The sequence below is a fragment of the Bufo bufo genome, chromosome 3 (genome assembly GCF_905171765.1).
Source record: "Bufo bufo chromosome 3, aBufBuf1.1, whole genome shotgun sequence".
Lineage (NCBI taxonomy): Eukaryota > Metazoa > Chordata > Amphibia > Anura > Bufonidae > Bufo > Bufo bufo.
This window is the reverse complement of record NC_053391.1, coordinates 215,934,307-215,956,625: the sequence shown is the minus strand read 5'-3', so window position 1 is coordinate 215,956,625 and position 22,319 is coordinate 215,934,307. Positions and strand designations below refer to the sequence as shown.

Below are 22,319 nucleotides of genomic sequence, written 5' to 3'. Positions count from 1 at the left end.
CCAAAAAAAACAACAACTCTATGTAAGTTGGACTCAAGCTACTTTCACACTTGCGGCAGTGTGATCAGGCAAGCAGTTCCAATCTGGATCAGTTTGCCAATCTGGATGTGACTGAAAGCATTTGTAAGACGCATCCGGATGCGGATCCGTCTCACAAATGCATTGCGAGAACGGATCCGTCTCTCCGCTTGTCATGCGGACAGACGGATCCGTCTTGTATCTTTTTTCACATTTTTACCGGATCCGGCACTAATACATTCCTATGGGGAAAAAAAGCCGGCATTCAGGCAAGTCTTCAGTTTTTTTCGCCGGAGATAAAACCGTAGCATGCTACGGTTTTCTCTTTTGCCTGATCAATCAAAATGACTGAACTGAAGACATCCTGATGCATCCTGAACGGATTACTCTCCATTCAGAATGCATGGAGATATGGCTGATCAGTTCTTTTCTGGTATAGAGCCCCTGTGACAGAACTCTATGCCGGAAAAGAAAAACGCTAGTGTGAAAGTACCCTAAGGAGAGTTTCTTTACTTAGGATTATCTTTGCTTCTAATCCCATTAAATGCTCTGTCCCTGGTGCCGTTTCCTGATCTTGACTTTAGAATCCTCCTCTTGTCGACATCGTCTTTTCAATAGGCATCAGCCCATCTCAATTAAAGGGTTCTCCCAACACTCACAGGTATCAAAGTCAGTTCTCCATTTACTGGTGCTCTGTACACCAGAATGTGTGGCGTTTTATACTAGGATATAACTTTCCTGGTCTTCAGCCACTCTTACTAAAAGTCCAGTCTTTGTGACTTTGTCTAGCTCAGTCTCTTACCCCTCTTTCCTCCGTGTTGATGTATGAGGGGATTGCAGGTGTATAAACGCAGATTTTAGACCTTATTTTCAATGGTTGTAGGATAGTCCATAACCTTGTCTGTGGGAGGAGCAGTGACACAGGGAGCTCCTCCCTTCACTGGTCTGCAGGTTATTGTAAGGTCATTAACCCTGCTGGTTGGTTGTTGTACTGCAGGAAGTATTGTGCTGACGATTACCTTTGTGGTCCACCTCCGGACAACAGTAGTGCGAGCAGCAAGGCCTTGTTCTGCATGGCAGACCGGTGTTTGAAGTCAGGCCACCAAAAGCTGTATCTTACCACACGTGGTGTTTACTTGGGCTCCACCTGTCAGTCATGGCTTTGCTAAATCGCTAATACAGCCTCCGCTGATGGAAGAAAACTAACTTGAACAGTTCCACATATTCTAGCAGAAAATAAATTTAGCTTGGAATTAACTCAGTCCATGGGTTTCAACTCAGTCCAAAATAACTCAGTCTATGAGAATTTAAGCCATTGATACTATGAAGTATGTTTTAAAAAAAATTATTTCCTTGTGTCATTTACCTCCCACCACAACCGCATCTTAAAACAAAACAAATGTCCCATTTTGACTTTTGTCAGTACAACACTGCATTTAAATAATGTTGCTCAATGGAACCCAGAGATCAAAGCAAAAAACTTTGCTAAACCCTATGCCTAGTCTCATTGTACACTTACATATACTATTCTCAATTATTAGTTCAGCATTTGACCCAATATGTGATAACATTTCCAAAATAAAAACGTATGCATAAAGTAGGTTGCACTTCATGGCGGTCCTTTGTTATTAACACATTAAATAAATAATGGCAATCAGTATTTTTCAATGGTCATGGATGGCCTTTTGATAACACTGTATATCACTTCCTTTTAGTCCTATTACATCTGTATTCATAACAATTTGTGGTGTTGATATCTTCTTCAATATAAACCTTTTGATATCTTCAGTGTAAACCTTTTAACCAGTAATATCAGTTTCATTATATACCCTTGATTATTGCTAAGAACAATGAACACCATAATTATTAAACATAATTCAGGCATCTTCTAATATACTCAATGTTGTATACTGGTTCATACTTCATATGCTTTGGTATTCTGTTTGCAGATGTACCCAGTTTCTCTATGTTATATTATTAGTTAAAGAGTAACTAAACCTTTGCATCAGATTTTAATATGATGTCCCTAATGCCCTAAAAAAACTTTTTCTTATATATATTTTTTTTATAAATTTTGTATTTTTCTTAGTTTTTTCCCTACCTAAAGTGCACCATTCACTGTACACTTAAAACTCAGTTCTCTGTACACCACTGACAGCTCAATTGCGGAGGTAAGAGAACAGCATGTCAGCTCTTAGCTTAGAGGAGTAGGCACATGTGGGAGCCCGCTCCGCTCAGCTAATCCTGGCATAGTACAGTACATGGGTACAGAATACCCATGTGCTATGCCAGAAATTTCACAGTCCATACTTCATACACCGCTGAGCTGTCAGCGGTGTACAGACCCATTCATAAATTTTTACAGTCTGTACTCCATACACCGCTGAGCTGTCAGCGGTGTACAGACCCATTCATAAATTTCACAGTCCATACTTCATACACTGCTGAGCTGTCAGCGGTGTACAGACCCATTCATAAATTTCACAGTCCATACTTCATACACTGCTGAGCTGTCAGCGGTGTACAGACCCATTCATACATTTTTACAGTCTGTACTCCATACACCGCTGAGCTGTCAGCGGTGTACAGACCCATTCATAAATTTCACAGTCCATACTTCATACACTGCTGAGCTGTCAGCGGTGTACAGACCCATTCATAAATTTCACAGTCCATACTTCATACACTGCTGAGCTGTCAGTGGTGTACATACCCATTCATACATTTTTACAGTCTGTACTCCATACACCGTTGAGCTGTCAGCGGTGTACAGACCCATTCATACATTTTTACAGTCTGTACTCCATACACCGCTGAGCTGCCAGCGGTATACAGAGAACTGAGTTTTAAGCGCACAGTAAATGGTGCACTTTAGGTAGTGGAAAAAAACTAAGAAAAATACAAAATTAATAAATAAAGTATATTAAACAAAGTTTTTTTTAGGGCATTAGGGACATCTTATTAAAATTTGATGCAAAGGTTTAATTACTCTTTAAAAGCTTTGTCCATTTCCATAAGAACACATATAATAATATATGTAGTCACAGTACACTTGACACATATATACTGAGTGTATATGCCATATCAGGTGTATACTCAGCGAATACACATTCTAAAAGACAAAAAAAACTACTTTTCTTCTTTCTTCATGGGGGTGGCTTGTAGTTAAGGGAGGAGCAGAATGAGTTGTCTTAGTGTGCTGTGTTGTCCACCTTCTCTCCTCCCTACCCTCTATGTCATCTGGTTGGGCTGTGTGATTCTCCCTCTACCAGTCATTGTCTCCTTAGCACTTCATGAGATCAGACCAACGGTCCACATAATTGAACAGACATAGAAACAGACAAACATAAAGGGCCCGTGTCACACACATCTCAGTTCTTTGAAAAAATCCCTTGGATCGCCAGTAAAACAAAACACCCATGTGCATTTCATAACACACGTAAAACAGAAAGATGTAACTGCGCAAAACAATACCAACTACCTAGCACAGAATCTGGAAGAGGCTGGCGGCTTACTAATATGAACAGTCACAGCCCCGCTTAAAGGGACCCACAGTTATATCTATACACTTTTCCCTTAACTTTTTTCCCTAATTTTTTAACTCCATGAATATTTACATTTTTCCCAGTCTCTAGTGCAAGTCATGGATCTACTGCACCAGGGCAATAAAAGCTTAAAAATACACAGATACATTTTTCATGATGTTTCCTAAACATCTGGGCATGCTTCTCTACTTACTATTGGATGAACTCCAATATCTTTAATGGGCAGATACTCAACTGCATCAATGATCTCTCTCTAAATATATATATTTAGCCAATTTTAGAGCTCCCATGTGGCAGCTTAAACTGTCACCCTTCCCTTGTGTAATGGATGCTCGGGGTCCTATCCATAGACAACCAGACCATATCAACTCTTTGTATCATTTCGTAAGCAATAAGCCTCTTCACCATTTCTTTCAACATTGGATTCTGATGCCAGTCTATTAACGTATGAAATTGGGTTGCTAGAAAATATCCCTTAAAAAAGGAAGCGCAAGGCCACCTCTATTAATGGATCTGTATAAGTATCTCATTTTCATACTGACCTGTTTTCGTCCCCAAATTATTATGAGGTAGTATGGCCATTTTAATAAGTGCAATCTATCTATCTATCTGCCATATACAGTGGGAGCTTTAACCATGTTGTGATTTTAGACAAAATTTTCGTGATATGGGGTAGGACATTTAAGGCCAAACATCTTCTCAAGTTCAATGTAATCTTTACATTTAAATAATGAAACGATTCATGCATGCTCAGGACCTTCACGTTGCCAGTGTTCGCCAGCGACATGTCCTAAAGGGGGAGTAGTACGGTCTTAGACTAATTAATTTCAAGGCCCGAGAAGTATCCATACCTCTCCATGCTCTGAATGAGCCTGGGAAGAACGTTAGGCATGTCACTCAAACAAAACAATATGTCATCGGGGAAGAGAGATCTTCCCAATGTTAACGTCCATACCAAAACCCCTAATATCTTCATCCTGTCTGACAAGCAAGGTCAGTGGTTCAAAAAATAGTTCAAACAATAATGGAGACAGGGGGCATCCCTGGTGCATGATTCTTGATAATTGAATAGAAGGGGCCAAAATTCCATTTATATTAATGTGAGCAGGTGAGAAGTTGGATTATAACTTTGCCCATTTGAGAAAGTTCTCTCCAAATCGCTTCTGTACCCACCCTATCAAAGGCCTTGGTGGCATCCAAATACAGGATAGAGCGGTGCCCCCCTTCCCCTTCCCTGGCCAACTGAATATTTGCAAACAAACGCCTAATGTTATAATGTGTATTTTTCTTTGGAATGAAACCATATTGGTCAGGGTGTATTATAAATTCAATTACCCCACTTAAAGGGGTTGTCTCAATTCAGCAAATAGCATTTATTATGTAGAGGAGGTTAATATGAGCCACTTACTAATGTATTGTTATCCATAGTGCTTCCTTTGCTGATTGGATTAATTTTTCCATCACTTTATAAGCTGCTAGTTTCAATGGTTACGACTACCCTGCAATCCAGAAGCAGTGGTCGTGCTTGCACACTATAGGAAAAAGCACCAGCCTATGTGAGCTCCCATGGTCCCAGCCATCAGCGAGGCTGGCACTATTTCTCTAGTGTGCAAGCACGACCACCACTGATGTATTGCAGGGTGGTCTGTAACCATGGAAACGAGCAGCGTATAATTTGATGGAAAAATGAATCCAGTCAGCAAAGGAAGCAATATGGATAATAACAATACATTAGTAAGTGCCTTGTATTAACTTCCTCTACATAATAAATGCTATTTGCTGAAGCGAGACAACCCCTTTAACCTAACAGCCAATACTTTTGCAATCAACTTAATGTCTATGTTGAGCAGTGATATCGGCCTGTATGCCCCTACTTCCAGAGGATATAGAGACATTTTTGTGTTATTAGAACCGGGTCACATCCGTCGGAACAAATAGGCTTGGTTGTACGGGTAAACTAATTATCGACTCCTGGAAATGTAGGAAGGAGTTGTTAGGGATAAGGGCTGCACTTGAGTTTTCACTTTTATGGGGAAATTTGCATTTGAAAGAATTTTTGTCCATGTCACAAGATTCCTTTTGGAAAACATCAGGTATCTACAATATTTCGGAGTTGATTAGGGAAGGAAGATTTACTTCATATGATGAATTACAGTTAATTAGTGGTAAGAGGGGAATTAATTGGTTTAGATATTATCAATTATGTTTGACCTTTAGAACTGAACAGTCCAAGTTTTTATCTTATAGAAACCAATGAGTGTATTGATTGCCTAGTTATCCAACCCCGGAATTGTCCCCCATATGCTCTGGCCCCTCACAAACAATGTACTTACCTCACTCCCTGGCAACTGCGTCGCTTCTGAAGCCCACACGGGGGCTGCGGCATGAAAATATAATAGCAGGTGATGACAAGGACAAGCCTCCCTAGCATTGCGGGTGACGGTAGGGAGGGTCGTTCACATCGGGGGCATGCCGGTAGCTACATTGGGTGTGAGGGGCCCAGGCATATGGGGGGCATTTCAGGGGTTGTATAACCCCTTTAATGCTAATCACAATATAGTGCATGATACATCGTACGTATCATAATGGAGGAGTAATATCCGTCATGGAACCTATAAAATCTGAAGCCATAATCACTGTGTCAACAGAGCTGTATACTTACCAACATTTAAAAAGTCACAATCCAGACATTTTAATCCTAGTCCTGCCCCTGGGAGTATTCCAAACTGCCTTGGAATGCCCAATTTTGGGTAGGGTTTGCATAAGCTTCGCTCATTTTGAGGGCGGTTCTGGTAACATCAAGGCTCCTGGCAAATAGGGACCTATGACTGTAAAAATGGGCTGAGCACAGAACAGTCCTTAAAAGGGACAGTCACCTCTACCGACCTGGCAGTTTTAGTAAATACTTACGTTCCCCATAAAATAACAAATCTTCTCTTAGAACTCTGCATTATGCTATTCTCCTGTTACTCCTCCTTATTGTGTAAAATTTATGAATATCTAATCATGGGGGTCACACAGTCTGGCAATGCCAGCACCGACTGAATTGTGTCAGACTGTGTAGAGGCACCCCCCAACTGGAAACACCCAGCTGTCTATTTAATCGTAAACCTCTAGGAAGAATAAAAGAGGAACAACACAGCACAGAGTTATAAGAAAATAGCTTCTACCACTGTTATTACGTTATCTGACAGTTCTAGAACATTTGCAATCTACCAGTTATATTTAGTTATATCATACAGTTATATCATATTCACATCTTATTAATAACAGGAAGTGGGATCAGACTTGGAAGATGCTAAGTACCAGTATGCTGAGCCTCGCTTGTCAATCTATGGGCGTTCTCCTGAAGAATGGACTAAACTGGCTTATTGGTTTAACAAGCACAGGGTTTACAGCCCCAACATGAAATTCATGATCCAAGTTCCAAGAATATAGTAAGTATTGCATTAGATTACCTGGGGGCGCATGATCTGACAAAGGAGATTGATCTGGCCTAAGTAGTTTCCTATGACACCAGAAATGAATATATCTGTGTATTTCTTAATAGAAAGTGTTGATTTCACGAGAGGAATCTAATAACAAAAGTAATGTGTAAAATAAAGGATATATGGGGGGGGGGGGGGTTAAGAAACACAAGGGGGGGTTTCATAAGGAGTATAGTTTTTCTTGAGTCTGTGTTGTCATAATTTCCACCACGTTTATCAAATGTCTCTCACTGATTAGCACATCGTTAAACATCAAACATTTGTCTACAGATGTCACATCCTTTTTTTTTTTTATGCCATCACCTTCTGGAGTAAAGTTACACTTTTTTTTCTTTGCAGCTTTAAAGATTTGAAGTTGGTAAATCTGTCTGGCACCCAATTAGCATAGATAACAACACCCACTTGCCCAACCACTTTTCAAAAGTGGTGGGATTGGTGTAAAATCACAAAAGTTGCACTTTTATGCAAAATTTATACTTTTTTGACACCAGGTTTCTAGCGCAAATGCAATGATCAATTTCCTCCACCGTGTTTATACTTGTACTGTACAGTATATCTGATATGTCAAATGTATCAAACCCTAAAAGATAATGAAATCTGTTTGTTTTTTTCCAATATGAACTAGAGGTTGAGTACTCCTCTCATCTATATCTCCAATAAACCAAGTACATACCAAGAATAGATATGGGAAATAAATTTTTTATATTTTCCTACAGATTTATTGATCTCAGGTCTCATCGAACAAATTCAATAACCTGCTATTTGAGGGTATTTTCTGCCAGGCTAGAAGCTGCACTATAGTGCCCATATACATAAGAGCAAAGTTGGCAAAATCTGAAGGATTATCTTAAGTGTATGGGGCTTGCCAACTCTTTCCCAGTAGACGATGTCGAGGGAAAGAAGGATCAAGCATGTTGAATGTCAACACGCTCGATGCTTTGTTGTCATGGAAGATAGGTCGCCCACCAGAGGTGTCTGGCAGCAGCTTACTCCCCTCTCCCCAGTGAGAACTGTTACATTGGCGGCCCGTGTCCATTGCTGCCCCCCTACTTCTGTTACGATTACGAACATTATTAAATGAAGTACTATTACTACAATTTTTGCACTACTCCCCTCTTCATTCTGTGTGCACTTATATATCTTCTTCTATTTATTAATCAGCTTCTGCTATAAATGCTAGGCTGCCCTCTCACTCCTTGCCTTAGCTTAGGTTTCTAGTTTACCCCTTCAGTAATCTGCTATTTTTCACCTTCCTGACCCTGCCTAATTTTGCAAATCTGACATATGTCACATTATGTGGTAATAACTTTGGAACGCTTTTATCCAAGAAAATCTGAGAATGTTTTTTCGTGACACATGGTACTTCATGTTAGTGGTAAATTTGAGTCGATATGTTTTACCCATATTTAGAAAAAAAAAAAAAGAAATTTGAATTTCTCTGATTTTCAGACAGGTAGTGAAAATAGTTATTAAATAACATTCTCCATATGGCTGCTTCATGATGGCATAATTTTAGAAGGCTTAGAATTTTAAAAGCAATTTTTCAGAAAATTTCCGAAATCAAAGTACAAAATAAGTTCTGAGGGGTTAACCCTTTAGGTCTTCCACAAAAATTAAAGCAATATGCAGTTGAAATTTCAAGATTTCAATTTTCTTTTGCATATTTTGCATTTTAATCTATTTTTCTTGTAATACAGCAAGGGTTAACAACAAAACAACCCTTGATATTTACTACAATAATTCTGCAGTTTACAGAATCCTCCCATAATGTGGGTGTAAACTGCTGTATGGGCACACCACAGGGCTCAGAAGAGAAAGAGCACCATATGTCTTTTAGAGGACAGATTTAGCTGTAATGGTTTTCGGCACCATGTTGCATATGAAGAGACCCTAAGGCACCCCCACAGTGGAAACCCCCAAATAGTGACCCTATTTTGGAAACTATATCCTTAACAGAATTTATTGAGGGGTGTAGATAATGTTTTAACCCCACATGTGTTTCCTAAAATATAGAAATACTTAGGGGACTTTCACACTTGCGTTGCTGGATTCCGGCAGGCAGTTCCGTCGCTGGAACTGCCTGCCGGATCCGGCAATCTGTATGCAAACGGATACCATTTGTAGAGAGATCCGGATGCGTATCCGTCTCACAAATGCATTGCAATACCGGATCCATCTCTCCAGGTTGTCATCCGGAAAAACAGATCCGCATTTATCTTTTTCACATTTTTAAAGGTATGCGCATGCGCAGACCGCAAAACCGGATCAGTTTTTTCCAGAATACTTGGGGCCGGATCCGGCATTAATGCATTTCAATGTAAAATAATGCAAGTGTTCTGGAATTTTGGATGGAGAAAATACCGCAGCATGCTGCGGTATTTTCTCCGTCCAAAAACTGTACAGTGACTGAACTGAAGACATCCTGATGCATACTGAACGGATTGCTGTCCATTCAGAATGCATTAGGATAAAACTGATATTTTTTTTTCCAGTATTGAGCCCCTAGGGCAGAACTCAATACCGGAAAACTTTAAAGCAAGTGTGAAAGTACCCTTAGCTGTGAAAATTTAAAATTACATTACATTGCTTTAGTGCCTGTTTTTACATTTTCACAAGGGTTAAGAGGAGAAAAATGACCCAACAATTTGTTACCTATTTTCTCCTGAATATAATACCATGATACCAGGGGCGTAGCTAAAGGATAATGGGCCCTGATGCAAGAGTTCAGCTTGGGCCACCCTTCTGTCAGTGCTTTGTGGCCAGGGGCAGAGAATCGCATAGCCTACGTGGTGCCTGATGCAAAAATTGAAACAGTAACCCCCCCAATGCTAAATTCTTGACCTAACTCCTTTCCCTCCAGCCAGAGGTGTAACTTGACCAGCATGCACTCTCTATAATTTGGGCCCCCTTAGGCTCCTCGGCCTGGTAGCGACTGCTAAATCTGCACCCCATATACAGTCAGGTCCATAAATATTGGGACATTGACACAATTCTAACATTTTTGGCTCTATACACCACCACAATGGATTTGAAATAAAACAAACAAGATGTGCTTTACCTGCAGACTGTCAGCTTTAATTTGACGGTATTTATATCCAAATAAGTTGAACGGTGTAGATATTGCAAAAGTTTGCATATGTGCCTCCGACTTTTTAAGGAACTAAAAGTAATGGGACAATTGGCTTCTCAGCTGTTCCATGGCCAGGTGTGTGTTATTCCCTCATTATCCCAATTACAATGAGCAGATAAAAGGTCCAGAGTTCATTTCAAGTGTGCTATTTGCATTTGGAATCTGTTGCTGTCAACTGTCAAGATGAGATCCAAAGTCCAATCCAAAATCAGTGAAGCAAGCCATCATTAGGCTGAAAAAACAAAACAAACCCATCAGAGAGACAGCAAAAACATTAGGCATGGCCAAAAAAAACTGTTTGGAACATTATTAAAAAGAAGGAACGCATCGGTGAGCTCAGCACCACCAAAAGACCCGGAAGACCACGGAAAACAACTGTGGTGGATGACCAATGAATTCTTTCCCTGGTGAAGAAAACACCCTTCACAACAGTTGGCCAGATCAAGAACACTCTCCAGGAGGTAGGTGTATGTGTGTCAAAGTCAACAATCAAGAGAAGACTTCACCAGAGTGAATACAGAGGGTTCACCACAAGATGTAAACCATTGGTGAGCCTCAAAAACAGGAAGGCCAGATTAGAGTTTGCCAAACGACATCTATAAAAGCCTTCACAGTTCTGGAACAAATGAGACAGATGAGACCAAGATCAACTTTTACCAGAGTGATGGGAAGAGAAGAGTATGTAGAAGGAAAGAAACTGCTCATGATCCTAAGCATAACACCTCATCAGTGAAGCATGGTGGTGGTAGTGTCATGGCGTGGGCATGTATGGCTGCCAATGGAACTGGTTCTCTTGTATTTATTGATGATGTGACTGCTGACAAAAGCAGCATGATGAATTCTGAAGTGTTTCGGGCAATATTATCTGCTCTTATGCAGCCAAATGCTTCAGAACTCATTGGTCGGCGCTTCACAGTGCAGATGGACAATGACCCAAAGCATACTGCAAAAGTAACCAAAGACTTTTTTAAGAGAAAGAAGTGGAAGGTTATGCAATGGCCAAGTCAATCACCTGACCTGAATCCGATTGAGCATACATTTCACTTGCTGAAGACAAAACTGAAGGGAAAATGCCCCAAGAACAAGCAGGAACTGAAGACAGTTGCAGTAGAGGCCTGGCAGAGCATCACCAGGGATGAAACCCAGTGTCTGGTGATATCTATGTGTTCCAGACTTCAGGCTGTAATTGACTGCAAAGGATTTGCAACCAAGTATTAAAAAGTGAAAGTTTGATTTATGATTATTATTCTGTCCCATTACTTTTGGTCCCTTAACAAGTGGGAGGCACATATGCAAACTGTTGTAATTCCTACACTGTTTACCTGATTTGATGTAAATACCCTCAAATTAAAGCTAACAGTCTGCATTTCATTTCAAATCCATTGTGGTGGTGTAGAGAGCCAAAAATGTTAGAATTGTGTAGATAGTAACATAGTAACATAGTACATAAGGCCGAAAAAAGACATTTGTCCATCCAGTTCGGCCTGTCATCCTGCAAGTTGATCCAGAGAAAGGCAAAAAAACCCTGTGGGGTAGAAGCCAATTTTCCTCACTTTAGGGGAATAAAAATTCCTTCCCGACTCCAATCAGGCACAGAATATCTCCCTGGATCAACGACCCCTCTCTAGTAGCTATATCCTGAAATACATCCAGGCCCCTCTTGAATTCCTTTATTGTACTCACCATCACCACCTCCTCAGGCAGAGAGTTCCATAGTCTCACTGCTCTTACCGTAAAGAATCCTTTTCTATGTTTGTGTACAAACCTTCTTTCCTCCAAACGCAGAGGATGTCCCCTCGTCACAGTCACAGTCCTGGGGATAAATAGATGATGCGAGAGATCTCTGTACTGACCCCTGATATATTTTTACATAGTAATTAGATCTCCCCTCAGTCGTCTTTTTTTTAACGTGAATAACCCTAATTTTGATAATCTTTCAGGGTACTGTAGTTGCCCCATTCCAGTTATTACTTTAGTTGCCCTCCTCTGGACCCTCTCCAGCTCTGCTATGTCTGCCTTGTTCACTGGAGCCCAGAACTGTACACAGTACTCCATGTGTGGTCTGACTAATGATTTGTAAAGTAGTAGGAATATGTTCTCATCACGGGCATCTATGCCCCTTTTGATGCAACCCATTATCTTATTGGCCTTGGCAGCAGCTGCCTGACACTGTTTTTTGCAGCTTAGTTTGCTGTTTATTAAAATTCCTAGATCCTTTTCCATGTCAGTGTTACCGAGTGTTTTACCATTTAGTATGTACGGGTGACTTGCATTATTCCTTCCCATGTGCATAACTTTACATTTGTCAGTGTTAAACCTCATCTGCCACTTCTCTGCCCAAGCCTCCAATCTATCCAGATCCCTCTGTAGTAGTATACTGTCCTCTTCAGTGTTAATTACTTTACACAGTTTAGTGTCATCTGCGGAAATTGATATTTTACTATGCAAGCCTTCTACAAGATCATTAATAAATATATTGAAGAGAATAGGGCCCAATACTGACCCCTGAGGTACTCCGCTAGTGACAGTGACCCAATCTGAGTGTGTACCGTTAATAATCACCCTCTGTTTTCTATCATTGAGCCAGTTACTTACCCACTTACAGACGTTTTCTCCCAGTCCGAGCATTCTCATTTTATATACTAACCTTTTATGTGGTACAGTGTCAAATGCTTTGGAGAAGTCCAGATACACGACATCCATTGATTCGCCGCTGTCAAGTCTAGAACTTACCTCCTCATAGAAACTGATTAAATTAGTTTGACATGACTGATCCCTCACGAAGCCATGCTGATATGGCGTTATTTGCTTATTTCCCAATATTTATGGACCTGACTGTAGCTACACCCATGCATGATACAATATGATATGTGGTCATAAACTGAAGCTGTTCGTGCACACCACAGCACTTAGAAGAGAAAGAGAACCATTTGCATACAAAAGCAGAGGCTCTGAGGTTAAATGAAAAAGGAACCCCCAAGAAGTGACCCCATTTTGAAAACATACAACAGTTACCCTAGGGCAGTGGTGGCCAACCTGAGGCTCTCCAGCTGTTGAAAAACTACAACTCCCAGCATGCCCACACTGCCTACAGCTATCAGCCTATAGCAGGGTATGATGGGAGTTGTAGTTTTACAACAGCTGGAGAGCCGCAGGTTGGCCATCCCTGCCCTAGGGTTATATATCCCATTTGTTCACACTAATTAAAACATTAATTGTATTATTTTAAAAGTAAACTTAGTCCAAAAAATATAGAAGAAACCCCGACCCCAGTAGCCAAAGTGTATAATTGGAATAGTATTGCTAATATTATTTTTCTGTGTGGAGAATGGTGAAATTAGCACTTCTCACACTATTAGAATCACTGTGATACACAAGGGTGGTGCTGTAGTGATAGTATTGTTATACAGTACAGACCAAAAGTTTGGACAACCTTCTCATTCAAAGAGTTTTCTTTATTTTCATGACTATGAAGGCATCAAAACTATGAATTAACACATGTGGAATTATATACATAACAAACAAGTGTGAAACAACTGCAAATATTTCATATTCTAGGTTCTTCAAAGTAGCCACCTTTTGCTTTGATTACTGCTTTGCACACTCTTGGCATTCTCTTGATGAGCTTCAAGAGGTAGTCCCCTGAGATGCTTAGCACTTGTTGGCCCTTTTGCCTTCACTCTGCGGTCCAGCTCACCCCAAACCATCTCTATTGGGTTCAGGTCCGGTGACTGTGGAGGCCAGGTCATCTGGCGCATCACCCTATCACTCTCCTTCATGGTCAAATAGCCCTTACTTTCAAAGTTTTCCCAATTTTTCGGCTGACTGACTGACCTTCATTTCTTAAAGTAATGATGGCCACTCGTTTTTCTTTACTTAGCTGCTTTTTTCTTGCCATAATACAAATTCTAACAGTCTATTCAGTAGGACTATCAGCTGTGTATCCACCTGACTTCTCCTCAACGCCACTGATGGTCCCAACCCCATTTATAAGGCAAGAAATCCCACTTATTAAACCTGACAGGGCACACCTGTGAAGTGAAAACCATTTCAGGGGACTACCTCTTGAAGCTCATCAAGAGAATGCCAAGAGTGTGCAAAGCAGTAATCAAAGCAAAAGGTTGCTACTTTGAAGAACCTAGAATATGACATATTTTCAGTTGTTTGACACTTGTTTGTTATGTATATAATTCCACATGTGTTAATTCAGAGTTTTGATGCCTTCAGTGTGAATCTACAATTTTCATAGTCATGAAAATAAAGAAAACTCTTTGAATGAGAAGGTGTGTCCAAACTTTTGGTCTGTACTGTATATATCCAGCTTGTATTGGTGGTATCAAGAGTCCCAAAAATATTTGGGAAAAGCTAGAGTTTATTCAAACTCACAGTATTGCTTCTCTGGGATAGTCTAATTATGCTGTCATACAGACAGACATAGCAGCGCTGGAGAGGGTTCAGAGAAGGGCAACTAAAGTAATAACTGGAATGGAGGGACTACATTACCCAGATAGATTATCAAAATTACGGTTATTCACTTTAGAAAAAAAGACAACTCAGGGGAGATCTAATAACTACAGTATGTATAAATATATCAGGGGTCAGTACAGAGATCTATCCTATCATCTATTTATCCCCAGGACTGTGACTGTGACGAGGGGACATCCTCTGCGTCTAGAGGAAGAAGGTTTGTAGACAAACATAGAAGAGGATTCTTTATGGTAAGAGCAGTGAGACTATGGAACTCTCTGCCTGAGGAGGTGCTGATGGTGAACTCACTAAAAGAGTTCAAAAGGATGTATTTCCGGAGTGTAATAATATTACAGGTTATAGTTACTAGAGATGAGTCGATCCAGGGAGTTATTCTGATTGCCTGATTGGAGTCGGGTAGGAATTTTGGGTGTCATTTTCCAGTTTTCTGGCATATTCATGTCGCACATTGTGGCACAATGGCTATTTGCGTTGCAGTCTGTGACTTTTCCCCGCTCATGCCAGGTCTAAAAAATAGGGCGTAGCGTGGGAAACCTGTCTCATTTATCGTTTTCTAAGCCTGTTATAAGCGTAGAAAATGGTCTATATTTAAAGGGTTTGTCTCACTTCAGCAAATTGCATTTATTATGTAGAGAAAGTTAATACAAGCCACTTACTAATGTATTTTTATTATCCATATTGTTTCCTTTGCTGGCTGGATTCATTTTTCCTTCACATTATACACTGCTCGTTTCCATGGTTACGACCACTCTGCAATTCAGCAGCAGTGGCTGTACTAGCACATTATAGAAAAAGGGGGTGAATACATACGCACATGCCAATTTTCTGTTTTCTATTTCTAAACAATAATTTTATTTATATATTTTTCTCATTTCACTTCACCAACTTAGACTATTATGTTCTGATTCATCACATAAAATTCAGATTACCAAAACATTGAACTTAAGGCTGTAATGTAACAAAATCTGAAAAAAGTCAAGGGTGGTGAACACTTTTTCAAGGCACTGTATAAATAGGGAAAGTTAAATGACAAGGTAAATATGTCAAACCAAACCATGTGTTGCCAGTCTCAAAAATCTCCTGCCACTCACTGTCGTGGGGACATCCGTATGTCTCGGTACGTCCGTGACACCACCCTCCCCACTCCATGACTGGGCCACTATTTTTTGCCTTTTTGGCCTGGTTGACATAATCAATTATTTGACCCTTCTGATCTGTCAGAAGGAAGGAAAAATGAGACGCACAACAGATCCTGTCTATGTAGCAGCTGTAAGGCCTGTATGACATGGTCCCTATTTTGCATCAGAATTGGCTTATCATTTGGTAGCCAAAAGCAGGAGTAGGCACAAAACACAGAAGACATGCAAATATTCCATTCACTTGTCATCTCTGTTTTGGATCCACTCCTGTTTTTTTTGGCTTTAGCAATACTGATGGATTACTGACCAAATGCTGAGAGAGTGAAGGCGGATGCTCAACAGAAATGATCCGTTTTTGGGGGTTATTGTTCTGACGGATCAGAGGAAGGGCAAAATAATCAGTGATGTCTAAACAAACTTACTGCTGACACCCTCTCCACTCTGTCGGGGGTCTCTACTTGTATAAGCGTTTAATAGAACAGGTTCTGTAGACATCTATGTGGAATCAGCTGACGACGGTGTAAAAGGAGTGCGCTTCTCCTTGGCGCTATAGTAGGATCTTGGGCCTCTGCATGGTTCTTTATACCTGACGATAACATTGACCTGTAAGGCTAAGTTCAAACTTGAGTTATTTGGTCAGTTTTGTGTGCAGTGATTCTAAAAGCGATGCCTGTCATCTGCGTGCCAAACTGACTCACAGTATTGTTTTACTACCACAGCAGACTTCCTATGTGTATTTCTGTAATCGCAGTGTTCTACACCACTCTACAGGCTCTCCGCAGCCAGGAAATAGCTGTTTTTTCACGCGATTCGCCACAAATACATTTGATTGAATCTAATCTTTTTGGAAGATTCGGCGAACCGACCGAATCGAATTTTTGAGAAATTCGCTCATCTCTATCCATTAATATCATTTTGAAGTGCATATGACTTTGATGGCTCGATATTTGATTTTTGGGATGCAAGGTGACCAATAAAAACACGGCTGTTCTGGCCCATTTTTATTTATTTTTTATCGTGTTAATCTAGATCAGTGGTCCATCTGGGCGTATGGTCGGTCAAAACACAGTAATTAATAAACCTGTATAGGCCCCCACTCAGTTTCTTACAAATGATGTCTTCTTTGACTGGGCTTTCCTTTTGTATGGTAGCACAACATTTCACATACAAACAATAGAACTGAGAAATAGTGGTATTAAACCTACTATAAATAAAAAAAATAGAAGCTCTTTGCGCACATTTTTGATCAAAAGTGTGTCGGGCCCATCTACCAGGTGTGGTGGCTGCTGCAGATGGGTACCTAACACTAACAGGACTTCCTTTCTTGGACTTGCCTAAGCCCACAATTTTCAGGGCAGTGTAGAGACCAGCTACATTTATACTCTGCTCAGAAGTCCCAGGCAGATGGGCGTTGCTCAGTCTAAAGGAGGCCGCTACCCTCAATATATACTACAAGAAAATTTAGACTAGCACATTCATAGTCACAGTTGCATATCCATAAAGCGATCATACAGAAAACTAATAAAAGTATGGCAGCACAGTATGATCAAAAATGTGCACAAAGAGTTTCTATTTTTTCATTTATAGTAGGTATAATACCACTTTAATTTAGAATGATCCCTATTTCTCAGTTCTATTGGTTGTATGTGAAATGTTGTGCTGCCAAACTTTTATTCGTTTTCTGTATGCTCGCTTTATGGATATGCACCTGTGACCATGAATGTGCTAGTCTAAATTTTCTTGTAGTATATATTGAGGGCAGAGGCCTCTTTTAGACTGAGCAATGCCTATCTCCCTGGGGCTTCTGAGCAGAGTATAAATGTAGCTGGTTCCTACACTGCCCTGAATATTGTAGGCTTAAGTAAGTCCAAGAGTGGCAGTTCTGTTAGTGTTAGGTACCCATCTGCGGAAGCCACCTTGACGCCGGTAGATGGGCCTGACACACGTTTGATCAAAAATGTGCGCAGAGCTTCTATTTTTTTTATTTATAGTAGGTATAATACCACTTTAATTTAGAATGAGCCACATTTCTCAGTTCTATTTGTATGTGAAATGTTGTGCTGCCATACTTTTATTAGTTTACAGTACTGTTTATATTGGTAAGAAAATTCCTCCACCCACCCCTTTCACCAATGATTGATGGTCGAATGTTGTGTATCAGCCTATATTAGCCTTTGGTGAGGGTAATGGGTAGAGGTGGCGGGAGCACTTCCATCATGAATACAGTAGACTTATAACTACCATATTCTGTCATAGTGACTGTTAGCCAAAAGGTAAAATATTTTTGAGCCATTTGGTCAGATAGCCCTGAGGACTTGTCATCATATTATAATGTACCTCTATAGGACAGCAAAATCTACTTTGTTCGCCTAATAAGCGAAAATAAAACTAATATAAGATCATAATGGTCTGTTATTTAGAGACATAACTACACTTTCCACCACTTCTGGCAAATATGTAGTTCACTGGTCAATTCAGTGTGACTTGTTGGCGCCTCCCTGGCACCAATCTTTTTTCAGTAATGCCCTGACTGTCAACCTGTCATGTGCCAACAGTGCTTTACTGTATGAGAGTTTAAAACTTGTGTGTGACTTGCCACAATGAAGAATTTACCGAAATAGTCTATTGTTCTAGTAAGACTAGGTCTAGAAGGTCTGAATCATGATCTGAGTCATTGAAATCAGTGAGCCTCCCAGAAATGAGCCTATGTGTAGATTGAACAGCTGTCAATGGATTAACAGAGGTGAAATAAATTGTATGCATTGTCTTGTTTAGTTTCACTTCCATTCTGTGTAATTAAGTAGAGCAACTGGTTGACTGCCATAAACAAACAATCAGGGTGGTATGGGAAAGGTTATTATTTTAGCAGAGAAAGCAGGAGGTGCCATGAAGATACCTGATGAAGGTGTGTGAAATGCCCCTTTCAATCAATTAAAGGTTGCAAAATCACATCCATTTCAACTAAGAAAGAAAAATACTCCATGTAACAAAGCAGTTTGCCAATACATGCTAATATATACTAGATATACACATACCTACCCTTCCTTTAAAGAAAGAGAAACCCACAATGGTCACTGAAATAACTTGAAACTGACAAAAGTAATAATAAATAAAAAAAATTACTTAAAATCAACTAATAAAAATCAGACATTGCTTTTGAAATGTGGTTCAACAGAATAATTTATAAAACAAACTAATGGTACCCTTAAATGAATATTTTGGTACACAACCTTTTGAGGCAATCACTGCAATCAAGCGATTTTGTACCGGTGGGTTCACACTAGCGTTACGGATTCCGTTATGGCTTTCCGTTATAACATGGTTATAACGGAAAATAACGGAATGCCTAGACAGAATGCAAAATAGAAGCCTTTAAAAGGCATTCCGTTTGCTTTCCGTCCTAATAGAAGTCTATGGAAAAGCATAACAGATCCGTCTGGGTCCCGTTATGCAAGACGGAAAACAAAGTCCTGTCGACAGGACTTTGTATTCCGTCTTGCATAACGGGGCCCAGACGGATCTGTTTTGATTCCCATAGACTTCTATTAGGACAGAGAGAAAACGGAATGCCTTTTAAAGGCTTCCGTTTTGCATTCCGTCATAATACAAGTCTATGGGCAGAAGAACGGATCCGTTCTTCCATCTTATTGATTCCATTATTTTCCGTTATAACCATGTTATAACGGAAAGCCATAACAGAATCCCTAACACTAGTGTGAAACCTAACTCTCAACAAGACTTCTGCACCCCTCCACAGGTATTTTGGCACACTCCTCGGGAGCAAACTGCTCCAGCTGTCTCAGATTTGAAGACTGCAGACTTCTCCATGCTGCATGTTTCAGCTCCTTCCACAGATGGTCAATAGGATTGACATCAGGGCTCATAGAAGGTCACTTGAGAACAGTCCAATGCTTTGCTCTTTTGTGTTTTGGGTCATTATCCTGTTGGAGGACCCATGACCTGCGACTGAGACCAAGCTTTTTTACATTAGCTCCAGAATGCCTTGATAGTTTTGAGATTTCATTGTAAACTGCACAGATTCAAGACACCTTGTGCCAGCCCCAAAACATAACTGAGCCTCCTCCATGTTTAATGGTAGGTAACATATACATAGTAACATAGTTTGTAAGGCTAAAAAAAGACATACGTCCACCCAGTTCAATGTTCTTTTCTTTGTATGCTTCCTTTTTGCATCTGTGAACATAGAGCTGATGTGACTTGCTGAAAAGCTCCAGTTTTGTCTCATTATTATTATTATTATTATTATTATTATTTATTATTAAAGCGCCATTCATTCCATAGCGCTGTACATGTGATAAGCGGTGCACATACATAATACAGACAATTGCACTAATCATAAACAAGACAAGTTACAAACTGGTACAAAAGGAGAGAGGGCCCTGCCCGTGAGGGCTTACAATCTACATGGTATGGGAGAAGGACACAGTAGGTGCAAGTTAAGTTGGTCATGGCGGTATAGAGGCAGCAGGGTCACTGGTTGTAGGCTTGTCTGAAGAGGTGGGTTTTCAGGTTTCTTTTGAAGGATTCCAATGTAGGTGAGAGTCTGATATGTTGGGGTAGCGAGTTCCAGAGTATGGGGGATGCACGGGAGAAATCTTGGAGTCGATTGTGGGAAGAGGCGATAAGAGGAGAGGAGAGAAGGAGGTCTTGTGAGGATCGGAGAGTGCGTGTGGGGATGTATCGGGAAAGTAGCTCCGAGATGTAGGGAGGGGACAGGTTATGGACGGCCTTGTATGTATTTGTTAGTACTTTGAAGTGAATTCGCTGGGCAATGGGGAGCCAGTGAAGGGATTGGCAGAGGGGAGAGGCAGAGGAGTAACAGGGTGAGAGGTGGATTAGTCGGGCAGCAGAGTTGAGGATAGATTGGAGGGATGCGAGAGTGCTAGATGGAAGGCCACAGAGGAGAATGTTGCAGTAGTCTAGGCGGGAGATAATGAGGGCATGTACAAGAATTTTCGCAGAGTCAAAGTTAAGGAAAGCACGGATGCGGGAGATGTTTTTGAGTTGGAGGCGGCAGGTGGTGGAAAGAGCTTGGATTTGCGGTCGGAAGGAAAGTGCAGAATCAAAGGTCACTCCAAGGCAGCGGACTTTGTTGACCGGGGAGAGTGTGCAGCCATTGATCATGATAGATAGGTCTGCTGAGGGGGTTGAACAAGATGGGGGAAAGATTATAAATTCTGTCTTATCCATGTTAAGTTTTAGAAAGCGAGAGGCGAAGAAGGATGATATAGAAGATAGACATTGTGGGATTCGTGATAGTAAGGTGGTAATGTCTGGACCAGAGAAGTAGATTTGTGTGTCGTCAGCGTAGGAGTGATACTGAAAGCCATGGGACTCTATGAGCTGTCCCAGGCCAAAAGTGTAGATAGAGAAGAGCAGGGGTCCTAGGACAGAGCCTTGCGGGACACCAACAGAGAGGGAATGAGACGAGGAGGTGGTGCGAGAGTGGGAGACGCTAAACGTCCGGTCTGTGAGGTATGATGTGATCCAGAAGAGGGCCAGGTCGGTAATGCCAAGAGATGAGAGAGTTTGCAACAGAATGGAGTGGTCAACAGTGTCAAAGGCAGAGGACAGGTCAAGGAGAAGGAGGACAGAGTATTGTTTCTTGGTTTTGGCTGTCAGCAGGTCATTGGTGACTTTGGTAAGGGCAGTCTCGGTCGAGTGGTGGGGTCGGAAGCCAGATTGTCGGCGGTCAAAGAGGGAGCAGGAGGAGAGGTGGGAGGACAGTTCTGAATGGACATGTTGTTCAAGTAGCTTTGAGGCATACGGAAGAAGTGATATGGAGCGATAACTGGACAAGGAAGATGGGTCAAGTGAAGGCTTTTTGAGGATGGGTGTAATGGTAGCATGTTTAAAAGCAGAGGGGAAGACACCAGAGTTGAGTGATAGGTTGAAGAGATGAGTTAGGGTTGGGATAAACACTGTGGTGAGGTTAGGGATGAGGTGGGATGGGATTGGGTCAAGTGCACAGGTGGTCAGATGAGATTTGGAGAGTAGAGTGGAGAGTTTTTCTTCTGTAATGGTGGAGAAGCAGGTTTTGGGAGAAGAGGACCGAGCAGTTGTGTAGAGGGTCTGTGGGGACTGTGTAGTGAAGCTTTCCCTGATGTTGACTATCTTTTGTTTGAAGTATTTGGCAAAGTCCTCAGCTGAGAAGAGAGGAGAGGGTGGGGGCGCTGGGGGACGGAGAAGGGAGTTAAAAGTGCTAAAAAGTTGTTTCAAGCTGTGTGACAGGGAAGATATGAGAGATGAGAAGTAGTCCTGTTTTGCATTAGCGAGTGAGGATTTAAATATGAGGAGGGATTGCTTGTATGCGGTGAAATGATCTTCAGAATGGGATTTCTTCCATTGCCGCTCAGCAGCCCTGGAAGCTTGTCTGAGTTTTTTGGTCAGGTTGGTGTGCCAGGGTTGTCTGTTGATTTTTCGGGTTTTGTTGTGTGTGAGGGGGGCAATAGTGTCCAGAGCTGTACTTATTGTGGTGTTATATAGGGTG

The 22,319-nt window shown here is 41.0% G+C and overlaps 1 protein-coding gene across 1 annotated transcript in view; it reads left to right on the top strand.

Annotated features, from left to right (window-relative positions):
- Nucleotides 1–22,319, top strand: part of AMPD1 (adenosine monophosphate deaminase 1) — a 165,580-nt gene that overhangs the window by 82,846 nt on the left and 60,415 nt on the right. The window contains exon 9 of the mRNA XM_040423928.1: nt 6,837–7,000. Coding sequence (XP_040279862.1) covers nt 6,837–7,000 — 164 coding nt within the window. The remainder of the gene's footprint in view (nt 1–6,836; nt 7,001–22,319) is intronic.